The sequence below is a fragment of the Diuraphis noxia genome, unplaced genomic scaffold (genome assembly GCF_037042655.1).
Source record: "Diuraphis noxia isolate RWA-SAM2 unplaced genomic scaffold, SU_Dnox_SAM2 contig0001, whole genome shotgun sequence".
Classification (NCBI taxonomy): domain Eukaryota; kingdom Metazoa; phylum Arthropoda; class Insecta; order Hemiptera; family Aphididae; genus Diuraphis; species Diuraphis noxia.
The window spans coordinates 70814384-70835786 of NW_028301711.1; the positions used below are offsets into that span (position 1 = coordinate 70814384).

A 21403-nucleotide genomic window follows, 5' to 3' on the forward strand; every position below is an offset into this window, starting at 1 on the left:
CTTAATATAAGTTTAATTTATATCTATAAAATGTTCTTTTTTATTTAAATTAAATTTCTATTCAGTTATTCTAATATTTCGTACTATGGTTTTCTTTAAGTTTAGCATTCTACTCACACCGGCTAACGAGGTCTTACACTAGGTTATCTGTCAACGGGACGTCAGTACATAGCAGCACTAGGAAAAATATTTTAAATAAAAGTTCTACATTTTTGTTTTTTGCAAACACTCATTCACCAACTATTATATATTTTGGTGCTCCCAGTCATGAGTATTCATTGTTCACTTTAATTTGTGAAAAATGTATTAATATCACATTGTGACATTATAAAAAGCAGTTTAATGACCAGAATGTTTTTAAAACCCGTTTTTCTTTAGGACAAAAACTTACAAATGTAATGATTATAATTTTAATATTTTTTTTTTCAATAAATTGTGGATTTGTTGTCGCTTTTTGGGGAAGTCAAATTTTTTAAATTTACCTTTTCTAGTAGAAAAGTATAACTAGTTAGTACTTTGAGTGGTCAATTTAAATTCCCAGTAGTTTACAAGTATTATACAAAATGAAACATTTATTTTTTATTGGTTTTGTATGATGTAGCTGGTAAGATAATTGTATAGCCAACAGGAGTAGCTGCATTGAAAAACATACGTAAATCCTTTAAAATTATTAACTCATTATCCAATGTATTTGACTGTACTGATATGTGCCATATAAACACTTTATTTCCACCGAAAAATGACCAAAAATGCCAAAGTGGGATGAAAATATGTTTTGCAACAGAAAATAAGTTCCATCTGTTGTACTGCAAAGTTGGTCTTTCAGTTCCTTTATAATTTTGAGTTAATCATTAATTTTAACTTAAGTCTTATTTTTTTAACAGATGTTTTCATAGACTTATTAATTAATTAATATGTATATATTCTATAATTCTGTATTCTTGTTATTAAATTGTTTGATGTGTTTGCTGATATAGGACAGGGTAGTCTTATAAGTCTCAAATTTCCACTGTAGTACATTTCGTCAAACTATCATAAATACTCCATCATCAATCCTCCCTAATTCTTGCTATATTCTTGGTGATGGACTTGCTGAAGGACTCATGACACCATATACAGATAATGGTAATTTAAGTTTGAAAAAAAAAATTGGCAAAATTGCAATGAAAATAATACAATAATTGCATAATAAAATTATCTAATTTCTAAATAAAATGTATAACTGTTATTTATTTTCTTAAAAATTATTTAAAGTATCTTAAAGTATTTAATAAATAAAATATATTATTTTTCTGAATTAAAATTTATAATGATGTACATCTCTATATTGCGTTCCTTAAAATTATATCGTCGGTTACTTAAGATATATTTATATAAAGAAAATGATCTTTCAACATCCACACTGGTTATTGGCACATATTTACGGGTACCTAAATAATTCTGTAAATCACAATTAGTTATAATTAATAATTATATAAATCAATTCAATTAAATATACTTTTAAATATTTTTAGTTTTACATATAAATAAAGTTAAGTCAATTGCTGTATCCATTTCATTTATAGGTGTTAAATCATCTAATAATGTAATTTAGTAAATATATTAACTTGGGATCTTCTTGTAAAAATTGACAATTATGGTTTCGAGTTAATCTACCAAGTTAGTTTTATACAAAATTATGTTTTAAACTTTTCTAATTTTTTTCATTACATAAGGGATATTATACTTGAAATGTTTTATCTCATTTAAAAAAAGTGAGTTGGCTCTTTCAACAAATTATACAAATGTTTAATATATTGTAGTTTAAAGAATTACTAAAATACAAATGTAATGTATATTTAATTATTATGATTATTAAACATTTTACAAATAATCTATTTTAAGTAGTATAATGGTGATAAACTGATAAGTATAATAATGTACCATGATTACACCTTGACATAGATACTATATACATGGATGGGACATACCGTGTATTCTACTGTGATCGAAGAGCATACTAGTTACCAAAGTTGTTATACATAATTTAGGTGTGGTATCAACCAGAAATGATAACGAAAACAATAGTATAAATAGTTTAGTATATTAGTTATATAAATATAAAATAATGTTTTGGTATAATAATATTATGTAATAAGTAATAACTAAAAATAATTCATTGTAATAAAAATGGTTACAGAATACAGATATTTCTAATACAAAATAGTCAAAAGTCAAAATAGGTACGTGATTTCTTATTGGTGTTTAAATAAAATTAATTTGGTGTACTTCGATCTTATTTTTAATTGTTCATTCATTTTTTTTGATTTCGTGAAACATTCTAATGTCCAAGTATTTATATATTATTAAATTTTGTTAATTGGTCTCTATGAGTATTTATAACTGAATAATTTTCCTCGCAACTATCAGCATCAAATAGTATTCTATATTTAAATATACTATTTTTAATTTTATTCCATAGAAATGTAGAATGTTGTTTATAATTAGTGCTGACTGGATGACTTCTAAACGCTCTTTCAGCTTCTAAACATATTTTTCGTACAATTTCACTAGGATTTGTCAACGTAGCTCGATTTTTTTGATCAAATAATTTTGTATTGTGTGATTTTGAACTTTTATCAGCAGTTAGCATTCTAAGACAATTGGTACACTCAACGTTTTTAGCTACTGACCGAGCGACAAATCCAGCGATATAGTAACCAATGTTTTCTATAAAATTACCAACGTCAACTATATCAAAGTAATCATGATCTATTAAATTATCATTACTTTGTAAAGTAACCGTTTGTTTATTAGATGCAGTTGCAGTTAAATATTTTGTACCATCCAAGATAGTGCAGTTACCATAAATTGAACCAACTACTTGATTGTGCACTAATAGTGTGTTTTTTGAACCACCCACCATAAAATGTTGAGGATTAAAATGTCTGGAACAAATTTTGTCCTACTTCCCTGCGTTACTAAAACCTAAAGAATCTAGCCATAAATATCGTCTTCGATCTTTTGGAAATCTTGTATTTAAAAAAAAATAGAATAACTAAGAATTTATATTAAATGTTAATTCAATAAAATCCATACTTACGAATGAAAAGACAAGGCATCGTCATTATTTTTAGAAGTGGAACCACAATATAAGCACTTATAAACCATTTTTTTTTTTTTTTAGAACCAATTTGAACAAAAATTTTAATATTAAAATATCAAAATTAAATATTCAAAAACTGGCACTAATTAGATTGATAACGATAAAAATTTTGTTTATCATAAACCAGTATCTGTAACCGCATATAACCATCATGGTAACTAGTAGACTCTTCGCTCACAGTATACCGTGTACAATAGGTATAGGGATGTCCTATCCATGTATATATATTATCTATGCACCTTGACCCGTGCGAGAGCCTAAATGTGTTGTTCTCCATTTGTCATGCCAGTTTTGTACAGTTCTATAAGTAGGATTTAGTCTAGCATCATCAAAATATTCAGCTGAACAATTCATCATAGTCATCACACTTTCATGATAACTGTAAATTTCACTTGAGCTTTGCAACTTGTGTTTTTAGACAGTCCTCTTTTATTACTTTCTTTATCAACTTTATGATATGAACTATGATGGCACACAAAATGTTTTCTATATATTTAAAATAATTAAAATTCAATTTAATGATGAAACATTATAAAAAAAATATTTTAATATTCACTTACTTGCATTGAATGTATTTTCCCTTTGGAACTGACGAACGAACATTCCACTTAGTGGCTGTAAGAATTGAAAATTCTTCCATCCACCAACCTATACTGCATAAATCTACTAAATTTGAACGTACCTTGGTTACTTCGTCATTTGTTTCAATAATTAAATTGTTAAAAGAAGGAGGAAGATTACTAGAATTTAGTTTAAGATTCATTTTGACGAAAGTTCAAGAATAAAAGAATATTGAACAACTCGTAAGCATTTACAGAAAATTTGACTTAAAACAGATAACACAAGTTAGAAAACAAAACTTTTCTAATCATATTAGAAGGATTGTGACTAAAAATAGAAATAATTAATTGATAAAAATGTTCTATTCATTTCTAACTAACTTTGTTTTTGGTATCATGTTAATAAAATTATATTTAATGTAATAGTAAAAGTAAATATTTTTAATGAAAACATAATATATGAACATAATAATAATAAATAATAATAAATAAAAGTAATAATATTAAAATATTAGTATATTTAATATTTATTTTCTTCTTCTACAATTGTAAAAGTTTATTGAATTTATTAGTTAATCTACTTTAATTAATCTGTGATTACTCGTGTTTGAATATAAAAATTAAAAACATTCTATTATGAACATATTATTATATTCACTAACTTGCATTGAATGTATTTTCCCTTTGGAGCTGACGAACAAACATTCCACTAAGTGGCTACACAAGTGAGTGTAATATATTAGATTTGAATTTAATATGCATTTATTATAGGTACTTATTATTCTATTCATTTAAAGGTAATCAAAAGATATATAATGTACAATATGTTAAATTCCAAAACATCAATCAATCTATAATAATTATTAAATAAATACCTAATTAATATAATAATTTATTCATTACAATAATAATATAACAGTTATCCAAAATATTATAATAATATGACATAATTTAAATTTGGCGCTAAATATGTGAGACCAATGAGAAGGCCGTATTTTCCTATGGGTTTTATTTGATGTGCGGAATGTTAATATGCGTTCCGGATTTAATAAAGTGATAATGATTGATAATACTTCTGGCCTCAGATAAAATGGCGGAACTTTGATTCACGTCTTATCAATAGTTTGTGGTAAGCGTGACCATGAACATATAATAATAAGGACTGGCCACTGGATAAGAAAAGTGAATTCCATCTGTCACGTTATCAAACAGAATCGCCACCAAGCGCTAGTAGTCGGTTCGCCCTGTTAATTCATATTTCAATTACGAAATACACCAATTATTAACGTGCATTTTGTTAGCAGATTTTTTTTTATATCCTGTTTACAAAATTTCTACCAGAAAGAATGCTTCGATTTCAACCACGGTAGATTATAATCCACCGTGATTTCAACATATTATAGTACCTTATGGCTTATCTTTTAGCAAATTGGATCAAGATGGTACTTTAGAGAGGTCATTTTCTCATTATTTATTTAATACCACGCGAAAAACTACTGACAAATTACGAAAAACCACTTAAAATGGGATTTTAATTTCTTACGCTTTGTCTATCACCATGGAAACGAATAAAAAATAAAAACATTATAATATTAATTCAACTTAAAGACTATAATAAATTAAAAAAATTAAAAAAAATCCAGACTGATAAACTGTCGCCGCTCAGAATCATTTTACTTATACAATGATATTTTATCATTGAATTCAAGTTTAATACAATTCATTATACATTGACCCACTTGTAATCTACTGTACAGCAGAGCGACATCCACTTACCTTCTTTTTTAAATACTTTTTTTAAGGAAAGTACCTACTAAATACGGTATTTAGAATACCTACTTTTTGTGAAGTATTCCGAATACTTAGGAATATTATTATCATAAAGTATTCAAATACATATTATTCTAAATACTTTTTTTTTAATTATTCGGAATATGTATTTGAAATACTTTTAAAAAGTATTTTACCCAAGTCTGAAAAATTCTATAATTACTTAATAGTAATTGTTATAGGCATATTGTTAATAATAATTTATTAGTTATTACTGTTAGGTTTGTATACAATTAAGTAATAATTTTGTTAAAGCCTTGAGATTAAAAAGAAAAATATTAAAACAAATAATAAAAAATTAACTTTTTTGATCAAATTAATTATAATTATACACATTAATTAACAAAAAAAATAATAAAATAAAAATAAACACAGCATTAAAATCATAACATGGTACATTGCTAAGTTTTTGTAAATTTTGCTATTTTTTTTTTAGTCATATTATCTTTCTTAACATCTGAGTTGTGTTTGTAAGAAAACTGCCTCATCCTCATATTAATATAATATCTGATACTAAATGCAATTATTTGCTCGCTGTGTTCAAAGCAAGGGAAATATAAAGTATTATTCTCCAACAAATCTGCTAAGATTAATTCACACACATCAGCCATCATACAATATTTACAAAATAAATCTTCCATTTTACAAATAAAATTAAAAAAATATTTGTTTGGGTGTAATAAAAATCCTCTAGATTTCATGTTTGTAAGACGAGCAACCGGTTCAAATGAAACATTGGACTGTATTATTGCTGAACGACAAACTGCACACTTACTGTAGCGTAAAACTTGTTTGCATAAATATCCAGTTACATAATAAATTACACAGTCAACTACTGGTGCCAAAAAACTATCATGATCATTATTTTCAACTGCATCATCAATAGTCCAGTCATCTTGTTCAATGGCAAAATCTAATTTTACACGAATGGTTTCCAACACTGATTTTTTTTCTGGATTCTTATATATGTTTTTTATACTATCCAAGCTAATTAAACTTTTGGAAGGTTCATTGTTCTCAACAATACAGTTTCCAGTTTTTGGAGGTTTTAATACACTATACACTGATAACATTTTATACAGTTGTAAAAACGTTGGTGTAGCTGGATGATCGTTAGCACCACCTGCCTGGCGAACTGTACCAAAGAATCTCTAAAAATATTAATTTTATCAATTAAATATTTTAAATTATGAGCAAAGCGAGTAGCAAAAAGCTTTTTCATTACTTCTGCTGAATCTTGGTTTATTTTGCCAGTGAGAACATAATTCATATTATACTTATCCCTTAAATAACAGCAAATTTGAATTGAAGAAGTCAGAGTTATTCTTAATCCTTCAGCTGTGTTGCTTGTTAGAAAGTGTTCAGGCTTTATGAGTTTATCAACAACTCGTTGTTCCCAATCATCCAACCACTTTAGAGTACTTTGTAAGACCTGAATGTTAAAAATTTTAAAAACACACATTTTAAATTCAATACTCACAATCCAAAAGTAAATAGTGGTTACAAGCAGTAAGCAAGCTTTTATATGTTTTAAATACAGAAAAAAAATTCAAGATTTTAACTGTCAGTTAACTTCCAACTTCCATAAGTACTTGAGTAGAAATTAAAATAAACATTCATTATTTTAAATTTTAGACCATATAAGCCAATAGCAAGTGCCAATTCTGAATATTTAAACTTATAGTAAGGGAAATATATAATATATAAAAATAGGGTTTTAATGTTATGTAAATTGTTTGCTACATGCAAAAATAAAATAGCAAAAAGCTGAAACTATAAAATTATCTCATATATTATATAAGTGATTATCTTTGCTTAAAAGCTAATCACTTATGAAAACATAACCACTGCCAATTGCTATTTCCAATAAAATATAGTAGATATTGGATCTAATACTGGTTAGAAATTCCTGTGTTAAACCATCAGTTAGGTTAGGTAGGTAACTGTAAAAAAAATTTGATTAATTATGTATTTATATTTTATAAAATTGACTAAATATTTGAACTAAAACAATAACTTACAATATACTCTTTAGAATTAGGAGAAATCCCTTCATTAATTAACTTGCGGTTGAGTGCATCAAATGTCATATTCATTTTTAAACAAAACTCTTTTGTTGCACTAGAATCTTTTAGTTGAGAACATACTCAAAATAAGGACGATAAAACTCTAAGCCTTTTGCCATTGAATTACTTAGTACCTTTAACATTTAGATGATGAATAATATAACATAACTATTAACAACAGTGAGGATACCTGTTACCTGTACAGCTAACCGAACTCTCATTTTGGATGAACTATTCAGAGTTAAATGGGAAGCAGAAATTTTTGGACAGACTCTTAATTCTCCATTATTCAGATTGTCTTGATCATACACAATTTGAAAATGGATCCATTCAACAAATGGTTCATCTTGGTTAATCTGAAAAAAAAAATAACAATGTAATTTATTTATTGCAATTTAATATTGTATAATATAGGTAACCTTAAGTTTTTTTTGATTATAAAGCCTGTTTCTGATGTTTTTGAATAAATGTAGTGTATCTGAGAAGATAAAAACTTTTCGATCAGGATCATTTGGGTGTTCAAACCAATTTTTTACTGAATTTAATTTTGCACTTATGCCCATTTCAATCCAAAATTTCCGGTTTGGTGCAGCTCCATCGCATACTATACCATGTATGAAATCACCAGCTTTTTCAAGCAGAGTAATTGCTTTTAATACCAGTTGAGCTATGACGACACCTTTTGTCGGACCTCTTGAAGCAAATACCCCAACGGGTTGTGCATAATTATCATTCAACGGTACAAACAAAAACACCAGACCATGATTAGCCTTGTCATTAAATGATTGACCTTTATCACCATCATCTCCAAAATCAATGAGACCTATGACATTTAAAAAAAATAAGTGGCTAAATAGATACTATGTATAAAATTAAATTTGTATATAGGTACCTGTATAAGTTAGATTTTCAGAATTTACTGATACACTTTCACGGGTAGAAATCTCATCAAAAATTAATATTCCATGACGCTTAAACTCATCTTTTTGAGCAAGATGTAGAGAAAATAATTCTAAAAATTTCTCATCGAACCCACATTTAGTGTCAATACATGAAAGGTGTCTAAAAACAATAAATGTTATAAAATTAATTAAATTAATAAAATAAATTACTTAATTTATTACCTTCTTATTGATCTTACACAAGGTAGAGGTAAAATGTCATTTTTCAATAAAAAGCTATATCCACAAGGAGACCGTATGTGAAAAAGCATACACAATAAACTCCAATTTTCCGAATATCGTCGACCTTTTTTGTTCTTGACTTTGGAAGCTGAAATAATTTCATTTACTGCAATACGCTGATTATAAGGTAGAACACTGTTCGCACTAGGAGCTCCTGTCTCTGCGGTTAGCACCTAGAACTCGCACACCCTGGACTAGATACAATGAGCTAATAAATATAATAAATGTACAAGATAATTATAACAACAATATACAAATGGTTTATTACACATGAATAACAATATTAATTTAACCGAGGTGATCAGTCCCAGTTAAAGAATACAAATTAATAATGACAACAAATATTCTGTCCCATACCAGAATATTGATTTATTTACATATGGCCAATGCCAAAGATAACGAACAACTGAACAGTACAATATATATATATATACAAGGGAGAAGATGTTGAACGTTGTCTTGAGTTGACCGGAACAAATATTATGTTTTCCACTGGATATGCAAACTGCAACCAATAATGAACAGTGAACTGCTGGAGCGAAGCGAGCTGCTGATGGTCAACAGACCAACAACTAAATATAATAATATTTAGTTATGAACTGGTAAAAGAACCACGAGGTTTAGATCCGAGCTGGACGGTGTGAATAGGATCCGCCTTCACGCTGCGAACTGCAGTATGCGCACGAGCGGACTAACACCGAACGTGCGTTATGGTCAACGAGACCGACAACACTTGAACTAGAACGAGTTCGCAAGTGGACCTAGCAATTTTGCACGGACCAAAAATGACTATTATAACAAAATGTAATACAAAAGCAGTTGCGAACGGCAACGAGCATGGAGACTTGTGTGCTACAACAGTAAAGAACGACGACGCACACACACCCGGTCGAAAACACACACCGCGACCGTTGCGAGTTGCAGACCGGCGACCGGGGTGGAGAGGAGCGTCTCTCCGGCAGTGTTACCAACCTGGGGCAGAGGGACATAACAGCGTGAACAGGTTGACGAAGTCCGAACATACTCCCCCTTGGGATACGCAGCGTGTATCACAACATGATCTTCGGACTGATGGTCATGAGGTTGGAACTTGCGAGCTGCTGGAACTGGAACTTTAATCGAACTGATTGTAGCCGAACTGGAACTATCCAAACGATGATAGAACTTATCTTGAGCTGCAGGGGAGGGAATACATTTTTTTTTTTTTTTTTAACAATTGAACAGCTGTCCGTAACTATACAAAACAAAGTGGCATTTTATAATACAAAAGAATAAACAACATGAGACATATCATATTAACATAACAAAATGAATATAATAATAAAAAAAAATGAATAAAATAGCAAACATTGTCCTGGCCCAAGGACGACCGAATTAAGAACCAACCCGAGCCCAAGGAGTCCTAGCACGACATTATATAAACACCATACAAAAAAAAAAAAAAAATAAAAATATATTAATTATGCGGAATAATGTGTATACAAGAAAATTGAATGTGTTATTAATGAGCAATTATAACATTATGCAAGGAAACCTTAATGGTAATAATTTTAGAAAATTTAATTATTGATTAACATAGCACTAAAATATAAATATCTAACTACATATTAAAAAAAAAAGGAAAAATAGAAAAGTGAATGTATACTGAAATAAAAACTACTGAGTAGGGAGCGGAACTAATTTCACTACGGGTCTTGTAGTGATACCTTGCTTAGTAAGCAACTTGACTACTCTCACGATCCCGTCTGGACCGGGTAACAGTTCTTGGACTCGACCTAGTCTCCAAACTAACGGCGAGGAACAATTCTCCCTAATTATTACCAACTCACCAAGTTTTATATTTTCTTCACCTACTAACCACCGCCCTTTGGTCTGTAGAGTATGTAAATACTCATTAGACCAACGGCGCCAAAATGCTTGAAAAACCTGATGGAGGAGCTTCCAACGGTTTCTCAGATTCGTTGAACTGGTAGGGATCTCTGGCTCTGGAACTGCGCACAAGGGTCGACCGATAATGAAATGACCGGGCGAAAGACAATCTAGATCATTCGGGTCATTGGATGACGGTGTGAGTGGCCTAGAATTTAGAACTGATTCTATCCTACACAACACTGTCGTGAACTCCTCATATGACAACACCTGGTTGCCGACCACTCGCACCAACAAGAGCTTTGTGGAGCGAACGGCGGCCTCCCAGAGCCCACCAAAATGGGGCGCACTAGGGGGGTTAAAATGCCACGAGCATGGAACCACCGAACTGAACTGTTCGCGGTTCCTTGGATTATTAACTAGATCAAATAATTTTTTCGACGCACCAACAAAATTAGTGCCGCAGTCTGAGTAAACTGCCGCTGGCATTCCTCGCCGAGCTACGAAGCGGTCGAACGCCGCCAGAAATGCATCTGTCGTCAGATCTGAGACAAGTTCAAGGTGAACTGCCTTGACGCTCATGCAGACGAACACCGCAATGTAGACCTTACATTGTCGTGCCTTTCTCAAACTCGTCTCCTTCACGAGAAGAGGACCAGCATAATCGATACCCACACTAGAAAATGGATGGCATTGTTGAACTCTAACATCAGGTAGATCGGACATGATTGGCTAAATGTTTCGAGCAGATAACTTAACGCAAATGGTGCATTCGCCAATTGCACGACGAATAACATACCGATCACCAACGATCCAATATTGTCGGCATATCAGATCTGACATGAGACGAGGACCTGCGTGACAAGCAAACTTATGCCAATGCCGAGCAACGAGTAACGACAAATGAGAGGACTTGGACAACAGAACTGGATACTTACGCCGATCTGACAACAAGGAATGCCGAAGCCGACCTCCTACTCGAATGACACCATAACTATCAATAAACGGCGACAGTCGAGCTAGTGGGCGAGAAGAAATATCCTTGCCAGAGGAGAGTTCTTGAAGTAAAGTTTTCAAGTATGTAGCCTGAGAACATTTTACAACCGCCAATAGCGCATCGCTATAATCTTGATACGAAAACATACTTGTATCTACTGGCACCTTGCGACACAGTTTTGCAAAACGTTGTAAACGAATAACAACCCTCAACATACGATTCAACGAGGAAAAGCGTGAGAACCACTCAACGGCCTCCCCCGTTGTCTCAACAACACAGGACACAGGTCCGGAGACCTCAGGTAACTGGTCTAACGGAATCAATGTAACCTCTGGCGACCAACTTTCACCGAACTGGCGAAGAAAAGCAGGCCCCGACCAATAGAGATCATGCTGAGCTAATTCCCCAGGACGTAACCCTCTGGAGACACAATCAGCTGGATTCATATCCGTACTGACATGAAACCAACGACAAGACGGTAATAAATCCAAAACCTTGCTAACGCGATTCGATACAAAGATCTTATAAGACTGATGTGGTGTGTTTAACCACGACAACGCTACTGACGAGTCTGACCAAGCGAAAACATTGTCGATAACGAGCTGAGACGACAAGGTGATCTGGATACGACTTAACCAACGAGCAAGTAAACCAGCAGCACATAATTCGAGACGAGGTATGGACATGGGTTTGGTGGGGGCCAACTTGGTCTTACTACCTAGCAAGAACACCGAAACTTGGTGGTGACGATCTGACACACGCAAATAAACAACGGCCGCATAACCTTTAGTCGACGCATCTGCAAAACCACACAACTCATAATGGGAATCTTCGGATGTACCAACGAACCTCGGTACCCGAATCGCGGATAAAAAATGTAGCTCATTGACAAACGACATCCAAGACCTTTCTAACGCTGACGGAAGCTGTTCATCCCACGAAACACCGGCTTGCCAAACGCGCTGCAGCTGATGTTTAGCATAAAAGATCACTGGGGCCAAAAACCCAAGTGGGTCAAAGATCCGAGCGATAACCGATAACATACTGCGTTTAGATGACACAAACTTCGTCGAACTGACGTTGTAGTTGAAGGTGTCCTCATCGGGATTCCACTTCATGCCTAGAACTTGCACTTGTGGCGAGTTGTCGTCGTTAAACGGAAGAGAACCGGCAGCCCTGTCTTCTGACGGTATCTGATCCAATAGTTGAGATGAATTGCTCGCCCACTTCTTTAATTCCAGGCCGAACTGACCAAGAATTTTAACTAGATCTCTTTGAAGAACTTGGGCATCACTAATGCAATCTGCACCAGTACATATGTCATCCATATAGGTTTGATAAAGTAAAGCTGACTGGACCAAAGGAAACTGTTGACCATGGAGTCCTGCTATTTCCTTCAACACCCTTAGAGCTAGATAGGGAGCTGAAGAGACGCCGTATGTGACCGTGTTCAATTCAAATTCTTGAACCTGATCATGTGGAGAAGCCCGCCAAAAGATATGTTGGTACTGACGATACTTTGGAGCCAACGAAATCTGCCTGTACATCTTGCAGATGTCAGCAGTGAAGACAACTGCATGAAGACGGAACCGGAGCAGAATATTCACTATATCCTGTTGAAGCTTGGGGCCCACAAACAGAGTGTCATTGAGAGAGGGGTTAGATGGCGGTCGAGCTGACGCATCGAACACAACTCGGAGCTTGACGTTGTCCCCTTCCATCTTGTGAACTGCATGATGAGGTAGGAAATATGTACCAGGAGACTTAGCAACTGACATGTGGCCAAGTGATTCATAATCAGACATAAACTGCTTATACACCGAATACAAGGCGTCATCCCGCACCAGTTTGCGTTCTAGATGCTCAAACCGAGTAAGAGCCAATTTACGGGAGCCATTGAAAGTATGAGAAGTAGGTGGGGTGCGAAACGGAAGTGGAACAACAAATCGACCGGAACGGTCACGATAGGTCTCCTGAGAAAAAATCTCTTCACATCTCCCTTCTTCTGTGAACGAAGATGACACTTCTTCAGGTTCTTCAACTTCCCAAAATCTTTCAACTAAAGACTCAATGGAAGTGACCAATAAAGAAGTCATCACAATCTGTGGAGGAGCTATCGACGGATGATGACCAATTGGACCAAGGATAATCCAACCAAAGATAGTCTCGAAGGCTGTAGGTAAACCGATACCTAAGTCGACCCTTCCGCTACGGAGCACTTGAGCAAACATATCCGCGCCAAGCAGTAATTCGACCGGAGCTGGTGAATCGAACTTAGGGTCTGCCAAGACTAGATGAGAACACTTGTCACGGACAAAGGCAGGTAACTGAACGGACGGCATCGGACCGGTGATTTTGGGCATAGACCACGTGTCCAAATCTATCATACTACTATCTGTAGCCGGCTGGATGCTGATCTACACCTTACCATCGATAGACTGTACCAACTGACCCGCCAGTCCCTCTACTGGCACCGTCCATTGCTCACGACGTAGGCCAAGACGCTTGACACACGCTGATGTGATGATGCTCACTTGCGAAGCAGGATCAATTAAAGCCCGAACTGGCTGCAGACATCCGGCTATATCGCGAACCTTGACCGAAGCGGTACCCAACAAGACCGAGCGAAAACGTTGAGAATCCACCAACAATGCAACTGGGCCCTTAGACGACGATTTCTTTGCATGGGTGTTGTCACGATGTAATAAATGGTGATGGCGACCATGACAAATGGAACACGACGATTTGCACTTGTTTGCCCAGTGACTATTGTCAAAACAAATCATACACAATCGATGCTTACTCACTAGAACGTAGCGATCATCGATGGTCATACCCTTAAATTCAGAACAGGACGCTAACGAATGAGAGCTATTACATTGCCAACAACGGCGTGGATCCTCATCTTGTTTGTTGGTAACTAACGCCACAGGAGAACTCTGATGCCCTCGGAAGGCCTTTGCAATTTGCGATTTAGGGTTTGTTGACTTAGGTAGACTTATTATCGCCTTGGTCGGGGGTTTAGCTGAAAAATGGGTCGGAGCTGATCCAGAATTTTCTAGTATTTCTACCCGATCCTTGACAAAACACAATAAACTGTCGACCGTAGGAAAGTCAGCGGAATTACCTTGTTCAAATAAACGACGCGTAGTTGGTGGCAGACAACGAACTGAGACTGCAAATAATAAAAAGGAACCTAAATCGGCGATGTTCAACGATCTAAGGAGCGCTATATTTTCACAAAATAAATTTAAAAACTTTATCAATACCGCCGGAGATTCTTGATGACTGTTCGAAGCATTTAAGATTTCGTTTACCAAGTTAGTAGCCAACTGGCGAGGTTTATCATACCTCTGGACTAAGGCAGACCAAGCAAGATCATAGGTGGTCTCCGAAACAGTAATACCCTTCACTACATCAGTAGGGCCAGCCTGCAAACATCCTAATAAATAGTAAAACTTCTCTATATTACTTAGATGAGACCGTTGACCTACCAAGACGGAAAACCTATCCCTAAAATCAGGCCAAGATTGAAGACGACCATCAAAAGTAGGCAGTGGAATCTTTGGCAACTGAACATTAGAACCAGAAGACTCCATGCTGGCAATAACAGGACCCACCTGAGCTGTTGGGTTCACTAATACTCCAGCATTATCATCTATAACTGCCGCATCACCCTTATCACTATTACTAGCCTCACTGACTGAGATATGGCTATCCGAACTGGATTTGAATTTATTCACTAAAGCCTTAGCATTAAGGAAAGTACTATGAACTTCCAACTCTACATTATTTGAGAATTCATCGTCAATACCCAACTCAATCATGGCTTCTAATAGTGAATCATTTTCAAGGGTAAACTTGGACCAATAGCTCTGAAGATCTTCAGCAGCTAAAAGAAACTTTGATACACTAGAACTGTCCGTTGACGCAGCGATACCTAAAGAGTAAATCGCCTCAATATGGCTAGCAGCCGCATCACGCCTTCTAGAAGCGCGTTGCTTGTCACGGTTCAAGCGATCAGTGTCAGCCATGATAAACCAAAATAAAATAATCAGACAACACCTGTGATAATAGAAGGATATAGAATGAAGTTAAGTATTAATCAAGTGAGCCACCCGAATAAATAATATCAAACAAAAAAATAAATAAATAAGATAACAATGAATAGCAACACAAATAAAACAATATGATAAAAGGAAGTATTGACTCTAAATCCAACTAGCTAGATTCAAATAATAGAATAATAGTAAATTAAACAAATTGGTTAAGATCAATAGCAAAAGTACCACAAAAACAATAGCATAAACCTGCTACCACTCAACAATGGCAAAATAAAGGCTGATAAAATAATAAACAACTAGAACAAATCAACCACTTAAATTAAATTTGAATAGTAAATACTAAACGGTAGTAAATAAACACTAAGAAACTATAACAACCTTAAGAGAAATTAAAGAAATAATAATAGCAAATATATCAATCACAGAACTATGACTTGACTGAAATATTAACAAAAGGAACCAACCAAGAATCAAATATAAAAATTATTAAAGAACTATCAATAATAAAAAAAATATTACAACAACAATACTATTGTAAACACAACATCAAATATTAATAACTGATGAATAATATAATACCAAAAACAAATTAATAATATAACAACCAAGTTATAACACTTAAGATATACCCAAATAATTATAATATATAAAATAAGACACCCACTCAAGAACCTTAAAAATAATTGAACAATATTAAATAAGGGAGTGCCTAATGAACTATTTAATATTTTGTAAGACACGAGCTGTGCTCACAATTGATTTTATATATTAAAGTAACTATTAACTATTATAAGTGAATATTAAATATTAAAACCTAATAATAAATAATATAATAGGTGTTAAATATTCAAACTGAATATTAAAATATATTAAATATTGGATATGAGAATCAAATATTGTAATCAACTATCACAATCAAATATCAAATATATTACAACTGAACAGATATAATAATTAGATATTAGATGTCAATCAAACATAAGCCTATGAATATCAGAATTCAATAAAATATTATACTATAGTCAACCACTAACTATTATAGTTGAGTACTAAATATTACCTATAATTAACTATTAATATATAAACATTAAATATTATGTGTAAAAACACCAAGATAATGTTATAATTGCTTATTAAACTAATAACACCTAACTGATGATATTAAAAAAAATTGGTAAATAAAGGAATTTAAAACTTGTATGATATTTATAAAATAAAGTACCTTAAATCCGAGGAAGTGCTGCACAATAAACTTCAAACCACGCTCTGCTACCAAATGTTCGCACTAGGAGCTCCTGTCTCTGCGGTTAGCACCTAGAACTCGCACACCCTGGACTAGATACAATGAGCTAATAAATATAATAAATGTACAAGATAATTATAACAACAATATACAAATGGTTTATTACACATGAATAACAATATTAATTTAACCGAGGTGATCAGTCCCAGTTAAAGAATACAAATTAATAATGACAACAAATATTCTGTCCCATACCAGAATATTGATTTATTTACATATGGCCAATGCCAAAGATAACGAACAACTGAACAGTACAATATATATATATATACAAGGGAGAAGATGTTGAACGTTGTCTTGAGTTGACCGGAACAAATATTATGTTTTCCACTGGATATGCAAACTGCAACCAATAATGAACAGTGAACTGCTGGAGCGAAGCGAGCTGCTGATGGTCAACAGACCAACAACTAAATATAATAATATTTAGTTATGAACTGGTAAAAGAACCACGAGGTTTAGATCCGAGCTGGACGGTGTGAATAGGATCCGCCTTCACGCTGCGAACTGCAGTATGCGCACGAGCGGACTAACACCGAACGTGCGTTATGGTCAACGAGACCGACAACACTTGAACTAGAACGAGTTCGCAAGTGGACCTAGCAATTTTGCACGGACCAAAAATGACTATTATAACAAAATGTAATACAAAAGCAGTTGCGAACGGCAACGAGCATGGAGACTTGTGTGCTACAACAGTAAAGAACGACGACGCACACACACCCGGTCGAAAACACACACCGCGACCGTTGCGAGTTGCAGACCGGCGACCGGGGTGGAGAGGAGCGTCTCTCCGGCAGTGTTACCAACCTGGGGCAGAGGGACATAACAGCGTGAACAGGTTGACGAAGTCCGAACAACACTTTTGTCTAGTCCATCTTCAAGGTTTAATGAAGAGACTGCTGACATTTTGTCATATAGATAAGAAATATTAGTTTTTAGTTTTTTGTTGAGTGCTTCAGCTCGAACTTTTTTTTGCCTGATTAATTTATACTTCATTTGTAGTCTTTTTAATTGTGGTTGTTTACTTGGACTAAGCAAAATATTAATTTTCCTAGAAGTTGTATCAATATTTTTTGACATCCGAAGTTTTTTTCGATTCACACTTCGTAAGGCACAAGTACAATACTGGCAAATATCTTTTTTTTCAATAATAAATTGACATGAAATGTGTCGAATATTTCCAATTGGATCAACATAAGAGTTTTGTGTCTTCAAATATGAATCTACTTTGTACCCTTTACAAATATTTGAACTATCAAATTTATTTAAAAGTTCTTCCAAAAGTGTAACACTAGTTTTTTCTTGAATACCAAATATGCTTATAGAAATTTCTGTATTTAAAACCAAACAACTGGCCTTTAAATTAATATTCAAGCAAACTCTCTTGAAAATAATAGGAGTGGGCATTTCAGTGTCATTTCCTATTGTAATATAATAGGAAAAAAAGATCAATTTGTTGGGTATATCATGCCTACTCCATGCTGTAGGAAGAACAATGGTGTTAATATTTTCTTGCATAGTCTTAAAAGAAAATGGTTCAACGGTATTTTGTTTTTCAGGTTCAGTGTTATTAAAACGTTCTTTGTCAACAGATAGATTGGAAATAATTTCACCAAATGGCTTATGAGTATTAATTGCCATTTTTTTCCGTTTTATTGGGCTGTGTCGTAGTAAAGGTGCTTTTCTTGGGTTTGAGTATTTCGTAAGATATTTTGGGCAGTTTTGAAATATAGAAGGGACTGCTCCTTCTTGTAATCTAGGTATTTGATACAAAGCCTACAACAAATTAAAATATTCAATAATTAATAAGAACTTCAACAGCTGAAAACTTTTTCATACCCAATTAAATATTGCAAAAAAATAAATTTCAAATTAAAATAGGTACCTAGATAGGTAAAAAAAAAAAATTAAATAAAACTCTTTTAATAGTTAAATTTAACAATAAAATTTATTTCCACGAGCAATAAATAATATGCATACAAAATCTTAGGTTATTTTTAATACTATATTAAGCAATAGGTAATTGATTGGTTATAAGAATATTTAAAGATCTAAATCAATCACAAAAGTTGAATTTTGATACTCATTAGTATTTAGTTATAGAGTTAAATTAATAAATAAGTATAAGGTCATTTTTAATTACAAATTTACAAACCTCTGCAAGTACTTTCCCGTTTTTATCTGTCATAATTTTTTTACGTATTATGTCTGATTCTCTGAAGTGTAGCTCACAAACCACTTGTTTTGGTTTGATTACAAATTCTTTCCTGGGTATAGCTTTTGTCCATTGAGCAAGTCTGATTGTATCTTTAGGGACAGTAAAAAAGTGGCGTTTTTGAGTGCAAGAATCATATCCTGAAGTACACGCCGGAACAATACAACGATGCCCGGGCATGTTGAAAAATTAAATACTATAGTGACTGGTCTATAATCTAAATACTATACAATATCAATATGTCATCAATATCAATATAATAAGTCAAGAAGTCAATAAGAAATTAAGAAATAATATTCGTCATTGGACATTGGTACATACTACATAACAATATAACATAGCCGTCGTAATTATATTATAAAAATATACAATAATACCTAGGTATATCCAGCATTACTAGTTACTAGGGCGAACTCACAACTAGCGCTTCGACGGCCAATCACACTAATAGGCGACACTAAAGAATCATCATTTAACATGATTGATATAGGAAAGTGCATCGGCGTGAGCGTGACGATGTGTTATCTGTGGTGGTGTCGTATGTCGTCGATGCTGTCGGGAAACAGGTTAGGTTATATATAAAAAAATTGTAGAGATTGTTGCTGACTTTAGTTGAAAATGGGCGGCGAAATTTGATGAGTTGAGAAGTTGAGATTTGATAAAATTTGATATGAATTATATTTGTAATTAGACGAGATCTGAGTGTTATTTACTTTTATTGTCGGAAGGTATTGATGGTGTAGTGATCACGTCGCCTACAGGTATCAGTAGTCAAGGATGATGTTTGGAAGGTGACTTTTGAGTTAATTACACAACGTAGAATTCTTCTTAATTAGATTAATTGTTTATTTATTGTGATAAAACATATATTTATTTATAACATGAAAGCTGAATGTAAGTTAAATATTCTGAATGATAGAATAAATTCGGTTTGATTCGAATATTTTCTAAGTTCAAAATATTTTTTATAAGAAATTTTCTAAGTCCAATGAATTAAATTAAACAACAGACTGGCGTGAAGGTGCTCTGGCTAGTCTGGTAAAGTCGCGTCTGAATACAGGCCGTTTCGGGGTCCCTTATTAGTGCTACCCTCTACTCCTCATAGTCTACTCGTTCTTGTCGCTGTTCTCACGGATGTGGTATAATTATCTAGACTGACGGAAATGTTACTCGCCCACATACAAGCCAAATGTTCATCCCGTGCAGCTGCAGGCCTTTGTGATTGATATTATAATTAACATTAAGAGTATATATTATTATATTACATTTAAACATTTGGTTCTTTGAACTTTTGTAATGATACATAAAACTACGTCTTGTGCACCCTTATTGAGGACATTTTTATAGTCGTCTGCTACCATGATTTAGTATGTCCCTAATTTTAATGATTTCCAGAAATGCTGTCCCTCCTACAATTACAAAGTTCGTTGCACCCTTCCCTAGATTGATGCGGCTGGTACCTAGTTGACCGTGAACTATACAATGCGGGACGCTAGTCCATAGCAATGGGTTGAAATTTTGTTAGATGTAGTTCGGTAGAGGGAAAAAAATATTGCTTAAGGCGTTTGTGAAAAAGGAAAAAAAAAGGATCGATGCTTACGGCTTAATTTTGTTGTGCGGCTTCTGCATGTCACACGGTGGTCGACAGCTACTGGACGCGAGTCCGTAGCGCGTGTGGTCGTAGCATACCTCGTTGATCGTGGTCGTTTCTCGTCGGACGGGTCTTACCACGGCGATGGCGTTCATGGACGCGAGATTTTCTACGTGCTGTTGAAAATCGCGTAACTCCGCGCTGAGGCGAGACACCGTTGCCTCGAGAGCTTCGACGCGGGCGGCGAGCGCAACGTTTTCGGTCGGCCTCGATGGTGAGGAACACGTGGTCGTGCTGCCGAGGTGCTTCCATCATGGTACGGGGCGTGACGGCGTGGTCGGGCCTGAGCTGTCGGTTGACTGTACGGTCTGTACGTCCGCGACCTGCTTGGACTCCATGGTGTTGATGAAGCCGAAATGTTTTGATAAAAGACCCGCGCTGACGGATGTGTTCGGATGAAGCTCGTAGACACGTGTTTTCGGGACGCGGTGTCGCGTGGATGTCGCTCGTACGGACGTTGAAATCGAATTGAGAGGTCACCAATGTGGTAAGCGTGACGATGTGTTATCTGTGGTG

The 21403-nt window shown here is 34.1% G+C and overlaps 3 protein-coding genes across 3 annotated transcripts; all 3 read right to left on the minus strand.

Annotated features, from left to right (window-relative positions):
- Positions 1-10441: 10441 nt before the first annotated feature.
- Positions 10442-11380, minus strand: LOC149061563 (uncharacterized). The gene has a single exon (XM_089215024.1). The coding sequence runs from the start codon at positions 11378-11380 to the stop codon at positions 10442-10444; it is 939 nt and encodes a 312-aa protein (XP_089071150.1).
- Positions 11381-11386: 6 nt separating this feature from the next.
- LOC149061564 (uncharacterized) lies at positions 11387-14038 on the minus strand. The gene has a single exon (XM_089215025.1). The coding sequence runs from the start codon at positions 14036-14038 to the stop codon at positions 11387-11389; it is 2652 nt and encodes an 883-aa protein (XP_089071151.1).
- Positions 14039-17022: 2984 nt separating this feature from the next.
- LOC149061565 (uncharacterized) lies at positions 17023-19837 on the minus strand. Its single transcript, XM_089215026.1, has 3 exons — positions 19177-19837; positions 17829-18797; positions 17023-17064 (listed from the first exon to the last, which is right to left on the minus strand). The coding sequence occupies exons 1-3, from the start codon at positions 19414-19416 to the stop codon at positions 17023-17025; spliced, it is 1251 nt and encodes a 416-aa protein (XP_089071152.1). The 5' UTR covers positions 19417-19837.
- Between the last annotated feature and the right edge of the window lie 1566 nt (positions 19838-21403).

Excerpts from the sequence above, each read along its gene's own strand:
- LOC149061563 (XM_089215024.1), bottom strand. The coding sequence starts at position 11,380 with ATGTCCGATCTACCTGATGTTAGAGTTCAACAATGCCATCCATTTTCT.
- LOC149061564 (XM_089215025.1), bottom strand. The coding sequence starts at position 14,038 with ATGATAGATTTGGACACGTGGTCTATGCCCAAAATCACCGGTCCGATG.
- LOC149061565 (XM_089215026.1), bottom strand. The coding sequence starts at position 19,416 with ATGCCCGGGCATCGTTGTATTGTTCCGGCGTGTACTTCAGGATATGAT. Across the intron at positions 18,798-19,176 it reads ACGGGAAAGTACTTGCAGAG|GCTTTGTATCAAATACCTAG; the intron begins GTTTGTAAATTT and ends AATTTGTTGTAG. Across the intron at positions 17,065-17,828 it reads GTTATGTCCCTCTGCCCCAG|CTCATTGTATCTAGTCCAGG; the intron begins GTTGGTAACACT and ends TATATTTATTAG.